This window comes from Microcebus murinus, chromosome 1 (genome assembly GCF_040939455.1).
Source record: "Microcebus murinus isolate Inina chromosome 1, M.murinus_Inina_mat1.0, whole genome shotgun sequence".
Lineage (NCBI taxonomy): Eukaryota > Metazoa > Chordata > Mammalia > Primates > Cheirogaleidae > Microcebus > Microcebus murinus.
Window position 1 is genome coordinate 45,729,260 of NC_134104.1, and position 22,040 is coordinate 45,751,299.

Genomic DNA, 22,040 nt, shown 5'->3' on the forward strand with positions numbered 1-22,040 from the left:
TTCCCTCTTATGTGTTTTCTTGGATCTGCCTGGTGTCACATCCACAAGGGTGATCTGGATTCTCTCTTCATTATTCTGTTGATGCCACAAAACATTTGAACAAAAGGCTGCTCACATAATTAAAAACTCATGTAATTCAAGACTAATTTTTTATAGCACTGACCAAAAATGGAGCATATTTCCATTTATAAGCCAGAGGTGACTCCACCATACGACAATACTGTAAACAAAATTGGTAATTTGATTTGGCTTGGTATCTGGCAAGGTGGGGTTAAGCTAAGTTTTACCAATAAACCTCAAAGTTTCAGTGAGTTATTGTTTCTTAGAAAATGAGAAGCAAGCTGGTTGATCATCCTCTGTGTTATAGAGATGTCATGGCACAGTTGCCAAGGCAGGGGAAGAGAGAGATAAAGGAGTCATGTAGACTCTTAAGTGACCCAGCCTGTAAGTGACATGTGCCAGTTCTGTTCACAGTCCATTAGCCAGAATTAAAACATTGTTCTAATCCAACTGGAGGAGAGGCTGGGGAAAGTGGGGAGCAGCTCACAGATACTGGATGAACACTAATGGGTACCTTCATGCACTTTATGCTTAAGACACTTAATTAATTGGCCAACTAAAAATATATAGAAAAAATTAGCCAAGCACAGTGGCGCATGCCTGTAATCCAAGCTACTCAGGATGCTGAGGCAGAAGGATTGCTTGAGCCTAGGAGTTTGAGGTTGCTGTGAGCTTGGCTGACACCACAGCACTATAGCCTGGGCAACAGAGTGAGACTCTGTCTCAAAAAAACAAAAATCAAAAAACAAACAAAAAGAGAGAGGAACACTCCTACACTGCTGGTGGGACTGCAAACTAGTTCAACCTCTGTGGAAAGCAATATGGAGATACCTTAAAGCGATACAAGTGAATCTACCATTTGATCCAGCAATCCCATTGCTGGGCATCTACCCAAATGATCCAATGACACTCTACAAAAAAGACACCTGCACTCGAATGTTTATAGCAGCACAATTCATAATTGCAAGGCTGTGGAAACAGCCCAAGTGCCCATCAATCCAAGAATGGATTAATAAAATGTGGCATATGTATACCATGGAGTACTATTCAGCTCTAAGAAACAATGGTGATATAGCACATCTTATATCTTCCTGGTTAGAGCTGGAACCCATACTACTAAGTGAAGTATCCCAAGAATGGAAAAACAAGCACCAGATATATTCTCCAGCAAACTGGTATTAACTGAGTAGCACCTAAGTGGACACATAGTTACTACAGTAATAGGGTATTGGGCAGGTGGGAGGGGGGAGGGGGGCGGATATATACATACATAATGAGTGATATGCGCACCATCTGGGGGATGGTCATGATGGAGACTCAGACTTTTGGGGGGAGGGGGGGAAATGGGCATTTATTGAAACCTTAAAATCTGTACCCCCATAATATGCCGAAATAAAAAAAAAAAAAAAAAAACAGCCCCAGAGACCCATGGGCTATAGTTTGCTAACCCCCGAGCCAGTTCCCTGTTGATAGATATTGGGTTTATTTGCAGACTTTTGCTGTAATAAATTGTGTTGCCACAAAAAAAAACAAAAAACTTTGTAGGCCATTTCAATAATTTCAGTTTTAAACATAAAGGTAAACCTTTCTTATTACTTTTCTTTTAATATGCTGGAAGGGCAACTGTATGGTGAAGTACATGCTGTCATTTAAAGAAATCCTTTTGATCTCTGTGTTAAAAACAACAGAACCTTTGCTCAATAGTTGTGCTACCTGGTCAAGGATTTAACTTTTGAAAACCTCTATCCCTCTAGAAAATGGCATAATAATCCCTCATTCATGGGTATGTTACAAAAATTAGGTTGGAGGTTGCATGTAAAACATTTGACATAGTGAGCAGTGCATAGTTAAGTGCTTATCAAATGTGAATTTTTTTATTTTTATTGGTATTTTTGATATTGTAGTGGGATCTACTATTGTCCACATTGATACAGGATCCTCTGAATCGGTGATATATTCATAATCATTGGAAGATGGTGTACTTTAGGGGGACAAGTAATGTTTTGTCCAGGTTCCAGAAATAAAATGCTTTCATATTCTGTATATTCTTATTTTTCTAGATCATGGGGAGTTTCCAAGGTCATGCCCTCCCTGGAACCTTCTTTTTTGTTATGGGTCTTTGGTGGAGTATAAAGAGTATTCTGAAATATGTCTGCAGAAAGCAAAAGCGAACCTGCTACCTTGGATCCAAAGCATTATTCCATCGAGTAGAAATTTTGGAAGGATCTGTATTAGTTGGCATGGCTTTGACTGGTGAGTGGACCATTTCTGTGTTCTGTTTTCTCCTTTTGGATATTTTTACATACAAAGAAAATATCCAATATAATGTCAAGAAATTGCCAAATGAATTTTTAAATAAAAAATCTCTTAACACATTCTGATTGTAATTTCTCTCTGACATATTAATAATTTGTTAGGAAGGTGATACTCATGTTTATACAAAGGCCTATTTATGAATTAGTGATAGTAATTAACTTGTCTACACAGTTAAGGTAAATTTCCTTTATAGAATTTTTTGGAGCTTCTGAAATCATTTTATATCTATTGTTCTGATCCCTGAAAGAATGAACCCATTCAAAATCAAAAACCATTTTGCAAACAATAGCAAAATAATAAAGTGATTATGGAAAAACTTCAATAATAAATCATTGCTGAGAGGCTGTAGAAGATCTTGCCTCGTGCACTCATCCTTCCTTGGTTCTTAAATTGGAGCAAGAGGTTAGGCCACATGACTTATTGAGGCCTTTCCACTGACTATGAATATTCTATGAAAATGTGCTGTGTTTTTAAGAGTTTCACTGCTGCCTCTCCTTTATAAAATGTAACCCTTCCCATTTTCCCATTAGATTTCTTTATGCTTTATTCATGGCAATATGTCTTTGCTATGACCATCAAATTACGGAGTGGTGTTTCCAAAGAGAGAAATTTCCTTGCCAAATTCTATAGACTAACAAAGAATGGAGCAACACTAAGAAAGTTTAACTGCTTGCATAACTGACTAGATCATATGCTTATCCCTCTGGGCTCTCTCAGTTATCCTCAACTGAGGAAAAGCTGAACTCTTTAGAGTTTTTGTCTGGGACCAAGCGCAACCGCCTACTTCATGGCAGCTACCCAAACATGCATAATTGTATCTAAGAAGGAAGTAATCAGCCTCCATAGGACTAATCGCAAATCCATACCCCCAAATTATTCAGGATTTATCTTAGTCATTAGATTGGAATAATCAGTGGAACAAAGATCATCAGCACTGAAGATCTGAAAGAGCTGTTTGACTCAACTGGTTATCTTTGACTAAAACTGATTATTTGAACCAGCATCTGAACCTCTAAAACAACCCTAAAGCACCAGTGCTCAGCTGTTGGGGAACAGCCTAAATAGAGGAATTGATGTCATAAGACGACAGTAGATTGAAATGAGCTATGAGCTGATCTTCCTGCATCTTCTTGCATTCTAGGTAAATTATGGAAAGGGTTGCTAAAAGTGTGAAATGTTCTTCTACAGGCATGGCTGTGGAGCAGTTTATTCCTGGAGGGCCCCGCCTGACCTTATATAAAGAGGGCCAGTGGAACGCGCTCACGAGCTGGCATCATTCCACCATGTATTTCTTCTTTGGATTGTTGGGCGTGGCAGACATCCTATGTGTCACCATCAGTTCACTTCCCTCCTCCTTACCCAAGTTAATGTTTTCAAATGCCTTACTTGTGGAGGGTAAGTATGAATGAGTATTTTTCCTGTACCTTTCTTTATTAGTGGGCATTTGTGTAGGCCTTTATAATAATATAACTTTGGTGTCTTGGTGCAGCCTTGATTGACAGGGCCATTTTTCTGGGCCACAATGGGTGTCCTAGGCAGATGACAAAGATCGTCCCTCCCTACTGCCTCATATAGTAGAATTGGGCAAGCATACTCATTAAAAGTGGTTTCTTCACACTTCACATCTGTATTAAAGAACCACTTTCGATAGTTACTTATGTCTACATTGTCCTGAAGATTAACATTCTTTTCACTTTCAAAAAATGAAAACTGAACTCAGTTAGTGAAGCATGAATATCCCGAAATGAGGCAAACACTCACAACAGAACAGCTTCCACCATCTACTAACTAGCCCTTTTCATATTGATATAGCCAAACCCTGCCATTATGTAATAAGTAGGATCCAAAAAATTCAGCCACATAAAAATATGAGGTCATAATTTTGAGAGGTTAATTCAAACAGTATTTTTAGTTCAATTTCCAGTGCCCGTAGAAGGGAAAAAGAAAACAAATGTTTAATGATTTGTTGTCATTTATTACAGGTATTAGAAATAGATCATGAAATTTAAAAAGGCACAAATTAATCAGAAGGCAGTCACTCCCTGCTCACGTTGCTTCTGGCATCTGAAATAAAACTGTTGCCCATTCCTCTTTGGGAACAAGGGCTAGATAAAAGATGGGTGCCAACAACTAATAGCCTGATTCTTGTTATCTCAGGGAGTTGCTATATTTTGAATGAATATCCTTTTCTGTTTATACAAATGAAAAGGATTAAGATGAAGGTGAAATCTTTCTATGGGAGGAGAAAATGTAGTTAGTTTCTACTTCCTGGGAGTTGCTCAGAGCATCTTGTCATACCTGTCAGAGTCCGCCCTTATGATCTGGGAGTGGACTGAGTTCCTTAAGGCGAGGCTTCAGCTTATCCATCTGTGTGTCATCTTAATTCTTGCTCCCCTGCTTCTTTGTGCTTATTATTTCTCATCTTTCATACAGGATGCTTTGAAATATAGTTAGTTGAAAATGTCAAAATGTGTTAGAGGAAAGAATAAAGGTTGGGAAGAGAAAAGCAGGGTTATATTTCAACGATTCCACTCCAAAGAGGCATGATGACTTCAAAACTGCTGCAGAGTTGCAGTTCTCTGGGAATCTTTGACACTTGTGCTTTGTGTATATACAATTCTCTGGAAAGAAGGAGAGAGAGAAACAGTTGGTGGCCTTTGTGTCATTGAAAAAGACAAACTGTTTTTTACCCCCTTTATTAGGTTTTATCTTCCACAACCACACTCATGGCCGGGAAATGCTGGACATCTTTGTGCACCGGCTGCTGGTTTTGGTCATCTTTTTGACTGGCCTGGTCACCTTCATGGAGTTCCTCTTACGAAACAATGTACTTCTGGAACTTCTGCGTTCAAGCCTCATCCTGCTTCAGGGGAGCTGGTTCTGGCAGGTGAGTTGGGGCCTCCAGTAAATGGACCTGCTGTCTCTGCCTGTAGTTGCTCCTTATCTGATGGGGCATTTTGCTAGAGACTTCCCTCCAACATGCTGCATGTCGTGAGAACATGGGAATCTGACGGGTGCTGTTTCTTAGAGTAGCCCAGTGGCCCTGGTGGGAACATTGTCAGAGCAGCTGGGAAGGAAGTGGAATGTGCACATCTTCATCTCACACCTGAATAACCATTATGTAGCAACTCCGAGCTGATGCTTTTAGTTAGAAGCAATTCCTGTTGTTAAAGCAGCTTACAGCCTAATGGGTGATAAGTTGGAGAAATACCTGGAAGGTGGGAAAGAGAGGAAATTATTATTCATTGAGAAACTACTATATGTTGGCCATTATATTGAACGTTTACATTCACATTGTTTTAGTTTGTCCTCACAACAATCGGGAGGTTAGGTATTATTATCCCTAATTTATTCAGAGGAAGACACATAGAGACCCAGTTACTTTCCCAAGCTCACACAATAGTGGAACTAGGATCTAAGTCTTAATATGTCTGACCACAAATCCCAGACGCTTTCTGTTTTATAGTGTCAACTTTAGAAACTTGGTATGTTGTTGAAAGCATGAATTCCAATCAGTGAACACATACTTTGTAGAGACTAATCAATCATAATCTGATATACATACATAGATGTAAAGAAAGTCTGAGATGGAAGGCGAATGTGGTTTAATTAGGGAAGACTTCTTAGAAGAGGTTTTTAGTTACCAGACAATAGGGATTAAGGATGATGAGGTTATCAGGGATTTGCATTGCACATGAGAAGTGAGAAGGAAGCCTTGGTAGGTGAGGGAGAGAGAAACATCATAGTTAAGGAGGGGCTGGGAAAGATGTGATACTCATGCATGTGGGGGTGAGGAAAAGCTGTTGGAACAGAGGCTAGTAAGGAGGGGCTGGATTGAAGGGTTATTTTAATGGAAATATTTTATAGGCAAAATACCTTAACAAAAACCCTAATAATTGGTGAATTTAACTCCAGTTTATACACAGAAGTTGTTTTGTTAGATTATTTATGATCTGTCAGGAAATGAAATAGAGTAACTAAAATAGTGTGGAAATCACTATTATGTGCTCTGTACCTTTTGATTGGCATGTTTTTCTATGTGCATGTATTACCTATCCAAAAATAAATACAAATTTTAAACATTTTTAAAAAGGTAGATTCTGAACAAGATGACACAGTTTATACCTCTTTGCTCTAAACACATAACAATAACAGATAAAATAGAAAAAAACCCCTAGAAAATAGAAATTAAATAAGTGAATAAGAAAGTAAAAAATATCTGACTGCAAATGAACAAAACAGGCAAAAACAGAGCAAAGACCCTTGTGGGCAGGACATGGATAGAAATGCACACGCCAGAGCAAAGCTGATGTGTAGGCTTGCTGGTTCCAGGTACAGAGAAGACAATGATGGTTGAGTTTTGGGCTCCATTGGAACTAAAAGGGAGTAAAAGGCCTCTTCTCAAGGTGGGGGATGAAGCCAGGTTCTTGGAACTCTTTTTTTTCCCCAGGCCCTCTTTTTATTTATAATAATATCAAACCATCTACTTGCAAATTTTCTGGTCTCCATCAGCTCGAATTAACTAAGTATTGTGTATCTTTGGGATTATGTAGTCAGGGACAAGAAAGGAGCAAGCAAACCACTGAACAGCAGGGTGTCACACTGCTTCAGCTGGAAAGCAGGAATCCAGCAGGAACGTCTGAACATGCCACACCCGAACACTTACAGGAGGGAAAAAGAGAGCTGCTCTTCATTTGTTTTCAAAGCAAATTCATTTGAAAGATGGTGAATAAATGGTTGTCATTAAGTCAAATTTATTAATCAAGTATGCCTTCAGCCTAGAAAACAAAGGCTTTCTTTTTCTGATATACTACACTGAAAAAAATTTATCAACAAACCCCAAAGATTTGGTACAATATAGTATAATTTATATTTGCTTTCCTCTTTCCTTTCTTTAGACAAGCACCAAATAACATCCAGGTGAGGGAGATGCAACACAGTAGAGGCTGACTTAGGAGCTCAGAGTAACTCTCTAAAGCAGGGGTCCTCAAACTACAGCCCACGGGCCACATGCGACCCACTGAGGACATTTATCCCGCCTGCTTAGCAGCCGACTTGTCCCGGGCCCACAGTGCGCATGTGTGGAATGTGCGCCACACTCTCCAACGGCCCTCCAACGGTCTGAGGGACAGTGAACTGGCCCCCTGTTTACAAAGTTTGAGGACCCCTGCTGAGTCTAAAGTATCTAAAATATTATGTTGGTTAATGTGTAGAATAAAACATTTGAGTACTGCTTTTCATACTGATAGAAAGTCCCTGCTGGTGATGGTGGTTGGGGGGGTGGGGAAGATTGTTAAAAAGTGTAATAACCTTTTCAGAACTCACAAGGCAGTTTACTTGTCCTTTATTTAGTTGCAGTCATGGAGACTATCCCAATTTCCAATAAAATACTCTGTCAATACTGCAGCAATATCATGGCATAAAAGGACTCCAAGTGCCCCTAGATATAAGGACTAGAGTTTCTGTTTGTAAACCATGATGCAGGGTAATGTCTGAATGAGAATTTTGATATGCATGGTCAGATGAAAGAGATCAAAATGTCGACTGGGAACTCTCCAAGTGTGTGTGTGTTAAAAAATATATTCTGTATTCCTAATTGGTTTTCATCTGATTGATCTCTCACTTTCTAATAGAAGTCTTTTAAAGTTTTGTATTTATGAGTTATATAGGAGTATACTTTTAAGTTTCCAAAAATATTTTATCTTGTTATTTATAACTAATTTAATTGCTTTATGGTCAGAGAATGCTTTCTCTTTAAAATGTATTGAAACTTCCCTGGGACATAGCACAATGTCAGTGGTTATAAATGTTCCATGCATTTGGAAAGATAGTATATCCTTTCTTTGTTGGGTTCAGGATTTTATATATATTTACTAAATCAAGTTTGTTAGAGAGCTAATATTCAGATAAAGAAAGTTGGACAGTAAGAACAAGAGGGGAAACCCAATAAGAGTTGAGGGAAAGAATTATAAAGAGCAGAATTAATGAAAGTTATTAGTATTCAGTCAATAATGATTAGTTAACATTTAGGATTTGAAGGAGGAAGCTGTGGGCTATGTCGAACTGGGAATAGGTCGTTTAAATGTTGCCCTTTTTGAAATAATGTTTTCATATTTCCCCAAATGTTTTTCTAAGGAAGAAGTTAAAATCTTTGGGCAAACATGTGTGATTATTTAGAAATTTTTTCATCTACCAGTATGTTTAGATTAGTTTCATTTTTTTACCTGGTGGCCAGTCTAAATAATGTCTGCAGCCTTAAATTAAAATGAACATTTCATACCAATGTAAACATACACACTGGCAGTAAATGAAGGTTTAGCCATAGTGACTTTCCCATTCTTGCATTCCTCTGAAATAAAAATATCTAGAAACTTAGGTGAATTTATTATGCTTCCATGTTTTGTGTGTGGTATATGAATGCTTATGGCCCAAACTGTCTTAAGCTAACAAAATTACATCATGATTTGTTTTTCACAATATTTTTTCCTCTCACTACTTCTCTGTATATGGTTGGTACTAGTACAAAAACTATGTATAGACAAATTGCAGAAAACACCCACCTAGATTTTTGGAACCATATGTATGCAGATGTGAACTGCAGGAAGCAAATGCTGAGATTGGCCACTTTTTAATAAGTGGTATATAAATGACTGGTTAATATGCAAACAGAGGGGGAATTTCCCTCCCAATCTATTAAAAAATACTTTCAATTGCAAAGATGTGGAAAAAACCCAAGTACCCATCAATACATGAGTAGATTAATAAAATGTGGTATATGTATAACAATGGTGTTCTACTCAACCTCAAAAAACAATGGTGATCTAGCACTTCTTGTATTATCCTGGATAGAGCTGGAACCCATTTTACTAAGTGAAGTATCACAAGAATTGAAAAAAAGTACCACATGTACTCACCATCAAATTGCTACTAATTGATCAACACTTTTATGTGCACATATGGAAGTAACATTCATCACGTGTCAGGCAGGTGGGAGGGAGCGGGAGGGGATGGGCATATTCATACCTAACGGGTGCGGTGCGCATTGTCTGAGGGATGAGTACACTTGTATCAGTAGCTCTGACTCAGGTGGTACGAAGGCAATATATGTAACCTAAACCCTTGCACTCCTGTAGTATTCTGAAATTTAAAAAAAAAGTATCTTTCCTGAGCCACATTACAGGCAAAAATGTTTTCTCAATAACCTAGCCACATCATGCAATTTAAAAAAGAAGCAAAAATCCTTCAGGTCCCTTCATTCCATGAATCATGTTTTCCTGTGACTATGTTTGCTCTTTCTCACTGCAAACTCCCTCCCATCATTGTTAGAGCCCAGGCACAGGAACAGTCCCATGGTGAGGAAGATGCTCCCGATATCTTGCTTCTTGTTACTTAGCACAGTTGCTTCCGCGGCCTCTCCCCCCAGGCACTCCTCCCAGGACTGGCAGATTCCAAGCCCATGCTAAAACTCAGCCTTGTCTTGCCTTTAAGAAGGACAAAAGTTCATCCTAAAATGGCAAAAAATCCCTACTAGGCAGTAGTGGTCTGAGATCTGAAATGATAGATCAAGTACTTGCTTAGGCTTATAGTATTGAAATAAATGATTGGGTGATCCAGATATTAAACAACAGGAAATTCAGATTCTAAATTATAGGAAATGGATGCCAGGCTTGTTGTCTATTACAGAAGATAATTATTTACATTTGAAATGTGATGCTAATGAAGCTGAAACTAGTCCAAAACAGATGTTCAGGAGTGGCATACAAGATATTAGCAAGAAAAAAATTTCATTTGTAGGTCTTTTTATGTCTTAGAATTTTATGTTAGGAAGCAAATTAGGACCAGCAGTGGCTGGTCTTTGTATTTAAAGGAGGATATAATAAATTGTGGCAGTTTCTGGCCCTAAGTTTGGGGTTTCAGTTTTCCTAATTTATTTGCTTTTAGCCTAAAATGCCTATGGAATATTTCTGTGGCTTTCAGTGTAGTCACACCACTTAACATTGTTCAGAGGCTTCATGGAGAAGTCAGTCAAATCTTTAGCTTTCAATATCAGGCACTGAAGTTCCCATTGAGATTGGCAGGAAGAGGTGCTCAAAGTTGTTTGTCTCCTGATGTAAAACAGTGCAAAGTTTGACTGATAGAATTGATGATGACCAATGGAGGTGACATGAAAGATTTTATTTTGGAAGCTCCATAAAGCAATTGTGAATATAGCATTTAGTGACAAGTCTCTTGCCATACAGGTCAGGCCGACCTGGATCTGTGTGCTAGTTTTACCATGTTGGTCACATGCATCTCTGTAGACAAACTATTCTGTGCTGTTAGGCTAACTATACAATAGAAATAATATCACGAGATTACTGGGAGAATTAGACGTTATGATTTGAAAGCACATGCTGCCCTGAGGAGCTGGCTGGTAAATCAGAGGAAGAGGGCAAGGAAATCTTCTGGGAAAAAGTGAAGTCAAGTTGGGAGTTGAAAGATGGGTGGGGAACCTATGGCCTTAAAGTCACGTGTGGCCTTTTAGGTCCTTAAGTGAGGCCTTTTGACTGAATCCAAATTTTACAGAAGAAATCCTTTCATTGAAAGGGATGTAGCAGAGAAAGATGAGCTTTTCTTGCCTCTCGAAATCAGAAGGCTGCAGGTTCCCCACCCCTGTGGGATGACTCCAGGCTTGAGGTTTAGGGTGAGTCATGTTCTTCTGCTAATTTTGGTCTTGACCACATTGTATTAGTTTCCTAGGGCTGCAATAACAAATTTCTGGAAAGTGGATGACTTAAGCAACAGAAATTTATTCTTTTACTATTTTGAAGGCCAGAAATCTGAAATCAAGGTATTGGGTAGAGTTGGCTTCTTCTCAGGGGTCCAGAGGGAGAATGTCCCACGCCGCTCTCCTAGATGGTTGTGGGCAATCCTGGGCATTCCTGCTGCGGCAGCTAAGTCCAGTCTCAGCCTCTGCTGTCACAGGGTGTTCTCCCTGTGTGTCTTTGTGCTCCTTTGTCTTCACATGGCCTTCCTATAAAGACACTACTCTTTGGATTTAAAGCCAGGTCTGATCCAGTAGGACCTCACCTTCCCTTGATCACATCTGCAAAGACCCTATGTACAAATAAGGTCACATTCAGAGGTACTGAGAGTTAGGACTTCAACATGTGAGAGGACACAGTTTACCCCCTACAACTGCTAACCCTTTCCTCTGGCAGCTGGAGCACATCACTTCCCAAGCAGGGGTGGATGGGGCCCTCTCTTGACACAGAATTTCTTTGTCAACTTTCATGAATTTGCTGTGAGAGGAGGGCGTGAGAAGAACACTCCGGAGGTCCCCACACTACAGCTGAAATAGCTAGGCCCTTCAAATGGCAGTTAACTATATGACTTGAGTTTCCTTCGTGTCATTTCAAACTGAGCACAGAGGACCTAGAAAATTTTTCTTCCTTCCAGGGGCTTCAGGGACCTGGGCTCTGACTGCTTTGGCCTCCACAGTGAGCTTTCCTAGCAGTATACAAAGGCATATTGCAAAACGCTCACATAGCCTAAGCAGCAGGCAAACCAGCTGGGTGGCATTCTCCACCTGCAGTTTGTGAGTTTCCCAGACTTTTTAACTTAGTGACAGATGTGTCTTCTTCCAGAGGGGTTGACGCCTCATTCCTTTAGAATGTAGCCCTGTTCTAAGGCAGAGGCCCCAGCCCTTGGTGGGTGAGGCACAGCAGCAGTTATGTAAACATCTTTGCAACTGTCTGGGAATGGAGCGTTCAGGGCATGCATCATTTAATTTTCCTGTCTCTAAAATAGACAACAAATGCATCTGTCTCTTGGGAAGTAGAGAAGTGCAGGAAGAATTTATTATAAAGTACCATATTAGTTTAACTAATAAGATATTTTAGGAAAAATTATGATTCTGACATTGGTTGATGAATAAAATGCACAGGGCCGGACAAAAATAGAAAATCTTGGTTTACATTGCTCCACTTGGTCAGGAAGGTAATGGGAATGCAGAATCAATGTAGAGTGCATGCTTCCACTCATGTTTGCCACCTGGCAATACAGGCCTAATCTTGCCAGATAGTTCTATTTTTACAAGAAAGTCGAGAATGAAAACTTTTGTGTGACATTCCTTAATTTTTTGAGTGTCGGCAACGAATTCAAATTATTCTTAAAAACAAGCAGGCCGGACAAGGCATGTCTATGAATTAGATGTGGCTCAAGGGCTGCCAGTTTGTAACATGTGTTTTGAGGGTAACATAGTGCCATGTCTCCATGGGACAAACTTCTGTCTCAGTAGGAGATTGTTCGAGCCATATCAGAGCTGCTGAGATGACTCAAACTGACCTTGTCATCGAGGACACTGTCTTCACGTTGCCCCCTGTGGAAAGGCTCTGTGGTGAAAGTGACTGGGGAGTAAGAAAGAGCAAAAAGTTTCTGGAGCCAGACACTCCTGGTTTAGAATCCTCCTTTATTCATCCTGATTTTGTAACATTGGGGAAGTTACTGCAGTCTCTGAGTTCCAGTCTTCCCCTGTGTAATAAGGGATAATGATGTTTTCTTCCTGAGATTGTTTGAAGACTAAGGATCGTTGTGAAGTTTATGTGCACCAGTGAGGATGAAGTGCCTGGCACATGGTGGTACATGTCAGATGGTGCACAGGGTAATTCTCTTTCCAACTAAGGGAATCCAGACATGGGGACACACGATTAACGCAGAAATCTTAGTTTTCCTTGATTTATTCAGATTCTTTGAAATTTCTAACAGAATGGAATTAATGTTTCACTCAATATTATAGACTAAGTGCTTTTTTTCCTGTAAGATTCTGTCATTAGATGTGTGATCATGGACAAGTCACTAAACTACCGAATTTTATTATCTGGATAATGAGGATAATAATACATTAAAATGAGGGTAACAATACATCTCTGAAGGGCCTTTGTAAGGAAACTCCTAAGCACTGTAACTGCCCTAGTCAACCAATATATGGTAGACATTTGTACAATTATCCATAATGAAATCTTGGTTTTGAATCTCATTTAGTTAAGAGATCTGAAATAAATACATTTATCTATCTATCTATCTATCTGTAATTTAATTATTTTTTATTGGGGTACCATTTACATAACATAAAATTAACCATTTTAAAGTGCACAATTTAGTGGTATTTAGTATATTCACAGTGTTGTGCACCCAACATCTCTATCTAGTTCCAGAACATTTTCATCACCCCAAAGGGAAACCTTGGAATAACTAATGTCAGGGCTTCTGTTCACTGTCCCTCAGACCGTTGGAGAGTGTGCACTGTGGGCCCGGGATGAGTCGGCTGCTAAGTAGGACAGGCAGTGGTGGCAAAAACACCTGGAGGGCTGGATAAATGTTCTAGGTGGTCCGTATGTGGCCCGCAGGCCGTAGTTTGAGGACGCCTGACTAATGTGTTTTCTGTCTTTGAATATTTACTTATTCTGAATATTTTATGTAAACAGAGTCATACCATATGTGAACTTTTGTGTCTGGCTTCTCTCACTTGGCATATTTTCAAGTTTCATAGATGTTGTAGCATGTCACTAGTACTTCATTCCTTTTTATGGTCTAATAATATTCCATTGTGTGGATATACCACATTTTGCTTATCTATCATCTGCTGATGGATATTTGGGTTGTTTTCAACTTTTGATTGTTAAGAATAGTGCTGCTATAAACATTTGTGTACAAATTTTTGTTTGAATGCCTATTTTCACTTCTTTTGGGTGTATACCTAGGAGTGGAATTGGTAGGTCATATGGTAATTCTATATTTAACTTTCTTAGGAATCGCCAAATTGCTTTCCATGGTGGCTGCACCATTTTACACCATCAGAAATGTACAAGGATTCCAAATTCTCCATATCCTTGCCAACATTTGCAATTTTTTGTTATTGTTATTGCTATTCTAGTGGATACAAAGTGGTATCATTGTGGTTGTGATTTGCATTTCCCTAATGGCTAATGATATTGATCATCTTTGCATAAGCTTATTGAACATTTGCATACTTTTTTTTTTTTTTTTTGAGACAGAGTTTCGCTTTGTTGCCCAGGCTAGAGTGAGTGCCATGGCGTCAGCCTGGCTCACAGCAACCTCAAACTCCTGGGCTCAAGCAATCCTGCTGCCTCAGCCTCCTGAATATCTGGGACTACAGGCATGCGCCACCATGCCCAGCTAATTTTTTGTATATGTATTAGTTGGCCAATTAATTTCTTTCTATTTATAGTAGAGACGGGGTCTCATTCTTGCTCAGGCTGGTCTCGAACTCCTGAGCTCAAACAATCCGCCTGCCTCGGCCTCCCAGAGTGCTAGGATTACAGGCGTGAGCCACCGCGCCCGGCCCATTTGCATACTTTTTGAAGTCCCTTTCCCATTTAAAAATTTTTTATTGTTTTTTAGGTATTCTTTTTAAATATTCTTGATATTAATCTGTTATGAGATATATGATTGGAAAATATTTTTCTCACTTGCTATGAGTTGTCTTATCATTTTCTTGATATTGTACTTTGAAATACCAAAGGTTTTAATTTTGATGAAGTCCAATTTATTATTATTTCTATTGGTTTATTATTATTTCTATTATTTCTTTGGTTTATTGTGTTTTTGGTGTTACAGCTAAGAAACCATCACCAAATCCCAGGCCATGAAGCTTTCTCCCTATGTTTTCTAGGAGTTTTATAATTTTAGCTTTCATTGTAGGTCTTTGATCCATTTTGAGTTAATTTTATATAGAACATGAGGTAGGGGTCTAAATCATTTTTTCACTTGAATAATATCCAGTTATTCCAGCACCATTTATGTTTTTTTAAACAATTTTTTGTCATGCTTTATTTTTTCATTTCTTTTAACAGCATGACCAAAGACACAGTCAGTAGTCAGTAAACACATGTCTAAGAAAATGCCAGCACCATTTGTTGGAGAGACTGCTCTTTCTCCTATTGAATGGCTTTGGCATCCTTGTCAAAATCCAGTTGACCATAGATATATGGATTTATATTTGGACTCTCAATTTTATTTCATTAATCTATATATTTGTCATTATGTCAATACAACACTAACTTGATTACTATAGTTTTGTATGAAGAATTGAGATCAGGAGGTCTGAGTCCTCTAACTTTATTTTTCTTCTTCAAGTTTATTTTGGTTATTCTGTATCCCTTGCAATTCCATGTGAATTTTATAATCAGCTTTTTCCATTTCTGCAAAAAGTCCATTGGACTTTTGATAGAAGTTGCATTGAATCTGTAGATTTCTTTGGGTGCTATTGCCATCACAATAATATTAAGCCTTCCAGCCTACGAAAATGAGATTGCTTTCTATTTATTGAAGTTTTCTTCAATGTCTTTCAACAATGATGTGCAAATTTTGGTCTCAAAGTCTTGAATCTTCTGATTAAATTTATTCCTAAGTATTTTATTCTTTTCAATGCTATTGTAAGTCTAGTTGTTTTCTTAATTTGGGGGATTGTGCATTGCTTGATTGTAGAAATACAATTGTTATTTGTGTGTTTATTTTGTGTCCTTCAACTTTGTTGAACTCATTTATTAGCTGTAATAGTTTTTTTTTTTGGTCGAATTTCTATATATAAGATCAGGTCAACTGTGAATATAGATAGTCTTACTTCTTTCTTTTTAATATGGATGTCTTTATTTTTCTAGCTTAATTGCTATAGCTAAAGTTTCCAGTATAATGTTGAATAGAAGTGCTGAAAGCAGTCATCTGTGTCTTCTTCCTGACCTTAATGGGAAAGCTTTCAGTATTGAGCATAATGTTTATGTGGGCATTTATTTATTTTAAAGTATTTTTGTGCTCTGAATTTGAAATAAGAAGTAAAACTGTGCAGGTAGGCCACCTAGGACAATCTCTGAAAGTCCATCCTTTCTCACAGATGATCACTGTTCATATTTTTCAAATTGATTATTAAATGTCCCTTAAAACTTTTTTAGAAAAATGACCTAGTAGATACTGTTTTTATTGCTAAAACAGGCAGCAAAACCTGATGTTTCATGTTACATTGGATAATGGAAGTTATCTTAGGTATTATAAATTTTTATTTTGGAACAAAGCATTTTGCAGTACCCCATTTTTGGGAATGTGATTGGTTATTTTGATATGCAGTTTTTGTTTTAAATTACAGATTGGTTTTGTCCTGTATCCTCCCAGTGGGGCTCCTGCATGGAATCTGATGGATCATGACAACATTATGTTTCTCACCATATGCTTTTGTTGGCATTATGCATTAAGCTTTATCATCATTGGAGTGAATTATGCTTTTGTCACCAGGTAAGTTAGTTATTTCTGTTCGTGGAAGTTCTGTTCCTTGGTATATGATCATCAAGACTCAACAATGTTGAATTTAAAATTCAAAAGGGGATTTCATTCCTTACCATCCCACCAGATAGGGTAACATAGCAGAAAATTATCTGCAAACAGAAATTTGCAGTAAAAAGAATACATGCTGGTTTAATGTTGGAATAGCTCAATAGTATCTATGCTGTGCCTCTGACCCATGCATTACCCATCAATGCAGTGTTCTATGCCTGGCTGTCTTTGTATATGCCACTTGCTCTTCTGAATGGTCTCTCCACCCACCACCTGCAGTGAGGCCTCCGGTTACTCAGGTGTGCATACTTCAATTATAGTAGTTCTTAAGCTTGGAGTTAGTTTTTGACCAACATGTGAGTGTCTCATTAAATTCAAGTGCCTGATTAATTTGACATTTACTCTAATACGTCTAAAAATAAGATTCACTTGAATAATACATTTTTTTTGCAAAGATATAATATAATATTTCATGAATGGGTGAGGAGCAATATAATAGATTGATAAGAACACATATTCTAAGCTCCACTGTCTATCATATGTATGACCCTGGGCTAGTTACTTAACCATGTTAAATTTCAGCTTTGTTTTTGATTAATGGAAGTAAGTTGATTTTTGTGAGTGAAAGGTGTGAAAGGTGTGGGTCCTGCTTTAGCCTTCTACAGGTGGCTATCCAGTTTTCCCAGCACCATTTATTGAAAAGGGATTCTTTTCCCCAGCGTATGTTTTTGTCTGTTTTGTCAATGATTAGATGGCTATATGAGGATGGTTTTATGTCAGGATTCTCACATCTGTTCCACTGGTAAATAATCCTATTTTTTTGCCAATACAAGATTGTTTTAATTACTACAGCTTTGTAGTATAGTTTGATATCTGGCATATTAATACCTGCCATTTTGTTTTTGTTGCCTAGAATTGCTCTTGATATTCGGGGTCTTCTTTGGTTCCATACGAAGTGTAAAATTATTTTTTCTATATCTGTGAAGAATGCTGATGGGATTTTAATAGGTATTGCATTGAATCTGTAGATCAGTTTGGGTAGTATAGACATTTTAATGATGTTGAGTCTGCTGATCCATGAGCATGGTATGGATTTCCATCTGTTTACATCCTCTGCTATTTCCTTCCTCAGTGTTTCATAGTTCTCCTTGTAGAGGTCTTTTACCTCCTTGGTTAAGTATATTCTTGGTACTTTAATTTCTTTGTTGTTATTATGAAGGGAATTGAGTCTTTAATTTGGTTCTCAATTTGATTGTTGTTGGTGTATATGAATGCCTCTGATTTCTGTGTATTGATTTTGTATCCTAAGACTTTACTAAATTCATTTATTAGTTCCAGGAGTTTCTTGGTTGAATCTTTGGGGTTTTATAAATATAATATCATATCATCAGCAAACAGTGAAAGTTTGATCTCTTCTGCCCCTATTTGGATACCTTTAATTCCACTTTCCTGTCTGATTGCTGTAGCCAGGACTTCCAGCACTATGTTAAATAGAAGTGGAGATAATGGGCAGCCTTGTCTGGTTCCAGTTCTAAGTGGGAATGCTTTCAGTTTTTCCCCATTCAGTATGATATTGGCTATGGGTCTGTCATATATGGCTTGTATCATTTTTAGGTATGTCCCTTCTATGCCTATTTTCTTAAGTGTTCATATCATGAAAGGGTGTTGAATTTTGTCAAAAGCGTTTTCTGCATCTATTGAAAGAATCATGTGGTCTTTGTTTTTGCTTCTGTTTATGTGGTGAATTGCATTTATAGATTTACGTATGTTGAACCATCCCTGGGATGAAGCCCACTTGGTTGTGATGGATTATTTTTTGATAAGCATCTGGATTTGGTTAGCTAAGATTTTGTTGAAAATTTTTGCATCTATATTCATTAGGGATATTGGTCTGTAGTTTTCTTTTTTTGTTGTATCCTTTCCTTGTTTTGGTATCAGTGTCATAATCGCTTCATAAAAACTGTCTGGGAGGTTTCCGTTCTTCTCGATGTTGTGGAATAGTTTCTGCAAGATAGGTACTAGTTCTTCTTTGTAAGTGTGGTAAAATTCGGGTGTGAAACCATCTGGACCGGGACTTTTATTTTTAGGGAGATTTTGAATTGCTGTTTCTATTTCAGCTGTTGAGATTGGTCTGTTCAGGGAATCTATTTCTTCCTGGTTGAGCCTAGGGAGGCTGTGTGTTTCTAGAAATTTGTCTATTTCCTCCACATTTTCCAGTTTGTGTGAATAAAGATTTTTGTTGTACTCATAAATTATATCTTGTATCTCTTTGGGATCAGTTGTGATATCTCCTTTTTTGTTCCTGAATAGAGCTTATTAGAGATTTCTCTTTTCTCCTTTTCATTAGTTTAGCCAGTGGTGTGTCAATTTTGTTTATTTTTTCAAAGAACCAACTTTTTGTTTTATTAATCTCCTGAATAGCTTCCCTGTTTTCAATTTCGTTTAGTTCTGATTTGATCTTGTTGATTTCATTGCTTCTGCTGAGTTTGGGGCTGGTCTGTTCTTCTTTTTCCAGCTCTTTGAGTCTTTTCATTAGATTGTCTATTTGTGATGTTTTTGACTTTGGGTTATAGGCATTTATGGAGATAAACTTTCCTCTCAGAACTGCTTTAGCTGTGTCCCAGAGGATTTGATAACTTGTCTTTCCATTGTTATTTTCTTCATAGAATTTGCATCTTGATTTCTTCATTTATGAAGTAATCATTTAGTAGAAGGTTGTTTAATTTCCACGTTTTTGTGTAGAAATGTGAGTTTCTGTTAGAGTTGATTTCTAGTTTTATTCCAGTGTGATCTGAGAAGATACATGGTATGATTTCTATTTTTTTAAATTTCTTGAGGTTTACTTTGTGTCCTAGGATATGGTCAATCTTAGAGAATGTCCCGTGAGCTGATGAGAAGAACGTATATTCAGTGGATTTGGGGTAGAATATCCTGTAAATGTCAGTCAGACCCAATTGTTCTAGAGTTTTGTTTAAGTCCATTATTTCTTTATTAATTTTCTGTTTGGAGGATCTGTCTTGTGTCGTCAGTGGGGTGTTGAAATCTCCGGTGATTATGGAGTTGCTATTAATCCATTTGCTTAGCTCCAGTAAGGTTTGCTTTATGAATCTGGGTGCACCTAAGTTGGGTGTATATATATTTAAAATTGTTATCTCTTCTCTTTGAAGTGTGCCCTTCACCATCATATAATGACCCTCTTTGTCTTTCACTACTTTTGTTCGTTTAAAAACTAAATCATCTGAAATTAGGACTGTTATGCCAGCCTTCTTTTGGCTTCCATTTGCTTGGAATACTGATCTCCACCCTTTTATTTTTATTCTATGTGCATCCTTGGAGGTTAGATGTGTTTCCTAAAGACAGCATATACTTGGCCTGTATTTTCTTATCCATTCAGCCAGCCTATGTCTCTTGAGTGGAGAGTTTAAGCCATTCACATTTATTGGGAGAACTGATAGGTAAGGTAGATTATTGTTCATTCTGTTGGGTTGGATGTTGTTGCTTTGATTTATCTCTTGAGCCATTGTATTATCTGGCCTTTAATCTTTGGGTTTTGGTTGTTTTTATATTCGTGAGTTTTTATTATGGTGTTCTGTGCATAACTCTGTTTTGAGTTCTTCTTGTAGGGCTGGTCTTGTCTAGGTGAATTCTCGGAGACTTTGCTTGTCTGGGAATGTCTTTATTTCTCCTTCATATATGAAGCTTAGTTTTGCAGTGAATAAGATTCTAGGCTGGGCATTGTTTTGTTTCAGCAGAGTGAGAATGGGGTCCCAGTCTCTCCTTGCTTGTAAAGTCTCAGTAGAGAAGTCTGGTGTTATTCGAATTGGCTTTCCCTTGTATGTTACTTGCTTCTTCTGTCTTACAGCTCATAGAAGGGCCTCATTAGTTGATATTTTGGTCAGTCTGATGACTGACTGCATGTCGTGACGTCTTCCTGTTTTGCATTGAATCTCCCAGGGGTCCTCTGGGCTTCTTGAACTTGTATATCAAGATTTTGAGCGAGGCCTGGGAAATTTTCCTCTATTATATCTTCAAATAGCTTGTCCAACCCTTGGGTGTTGTCTTCTTCCCCTTCTGGTACCTCTATGACCCTCACATTAGGTTTCTTCACATAATCCCACATCTCTTGTAGGCTTTGCTCTTTTCTCTTGTTTCTCTGCTCTATCTCTGTGACTGTTTTATTTAGTTGGAAGGTGTTATCTTCAATCTCTGAGATTCTTTTTTCTGTTTGATCTACCCTGTTCTTGAGACTTTCCACTGTATTTTATAAATTCCCAGAATTGATTCTTCATTTCCAGGAGTTCAGTTAAACTTTTCTTCATTGTGTCTATTTCTTTAGTGAACTTTTGTTCTAGGTCCTGGAGGCTTTTTGTGGTTTCATTGTGTTGGTTATTGAGTTGTTCTTGCAGGTCAGTGAGTGTTCTTATGATCCACATATGAAATTCCTCTTCTGTCATTTTGGTTGCCTGGTTTTGGTTGGTGTCTGTTTCTAGGGGGCTGGTGCTCCTCCTTGGGGGTGTGTTTTCCATTTGGTTCTTCATATTTCCGGAGTTCCTTTGGTGATTTCTTCCCATGTCTATCAGTTGTTGTTTCTTTTCTTTATGTTTTTGTTTGGGTATACACACACCTTGTTTAGTTTATGAGCCTACGGTAGGTGGTGTCTGTGGGTTAGATTTGACCACTGCCTGTATAATGAGTCAGTAGGTGCTGTGAAAATGATGTGCAGGATGTCCTCCCTGTCAGTAGGTGGCGCTTGCTTGCAGGAATAGGCTATGCTGTTGTTTTTGTGTCCTCTTATCAGCTCTTGTTCTTGTAGATAGGCACCCTAGTGCCTCAGGTGGGTCAGTGGGGCCCTGGGACTTCCAGGTGTGTCCTTTTCTCCCCCTCAGTGACGGCTGGTCTAGGAGAGAGTCTTGGTGGAGCTGGCTTGGGTAAGCCTGCCCTCAGGCACCACCAATGTCGTTTGCAGGGGTCAAAGTTCTGTTCTCTGCTTCCAGGAAAAGCTGTCAGGGAGGGGCTGGAATGGCCCCGAGCAGTCACAGAGTCTGCGTATGGGGGTAGGGCTGTCTGAGACCCTCAGTCTGGAGCAGGCTTCACTTCTTTCCACCCTCCCCAACTCCACGGCTACTCCTGGGCCTCTGCCAGCAGGCCAGACCACACACCACCAGGCCTCCCTGGACCCTGATGCCGACGGGGAGGTTCCCTGCGCAGAAATGCCACCTCGGCTGGGGGCACGGCCTCCTTTTGGGAGGAGGGTTACCCTCTAGAATGCTGATCTGCCCCTGAAGACACACACACCTCAGTAGGCTGTTCCCGAATATCCCTTCTGTACCCCAGGCAAT

The 22,040-nt window shown here is 38.6% G+C and overlaps 1 protein-coding gene across 5 annotated transcripts in view; it reads left to right on the plus strand.

Moving 5' to 3' along the window:
* LOC105859377 (transmembrane protein 45A-like) overlaps positions 1–22,040 on the plus strand; it is an 88,838-nt gene that overhangs the window by 61,684 nt on the left and 5,114 nt on the right. For all 5 annotated transcript variants that reach the window (XM_012743131.2, XM_076001212.1, XM_012743133.3 and 2 more), the window contains 4 exons: positions 2,121–2,313; positions 3,565–3,771; positions 5,079–5,263; positions 16,517–16,662. In XM_012743131.2, coding sequence (XP_012598585.1) covers positions 2,124–2,313; positions 3,565–3,771; positions 5,079–5,263; positions 16,517–16,662 — 728 coding nt within the window. In that variant the 5' untranslated portion in view covers positions 2,121–2,123. The remainder of the gene's footprint in view (positions 1–2,120; positions 2,314–3,564; positions 3,772–5,078; positions 5,264–16,516; positions 16,663–22,040) is intronic.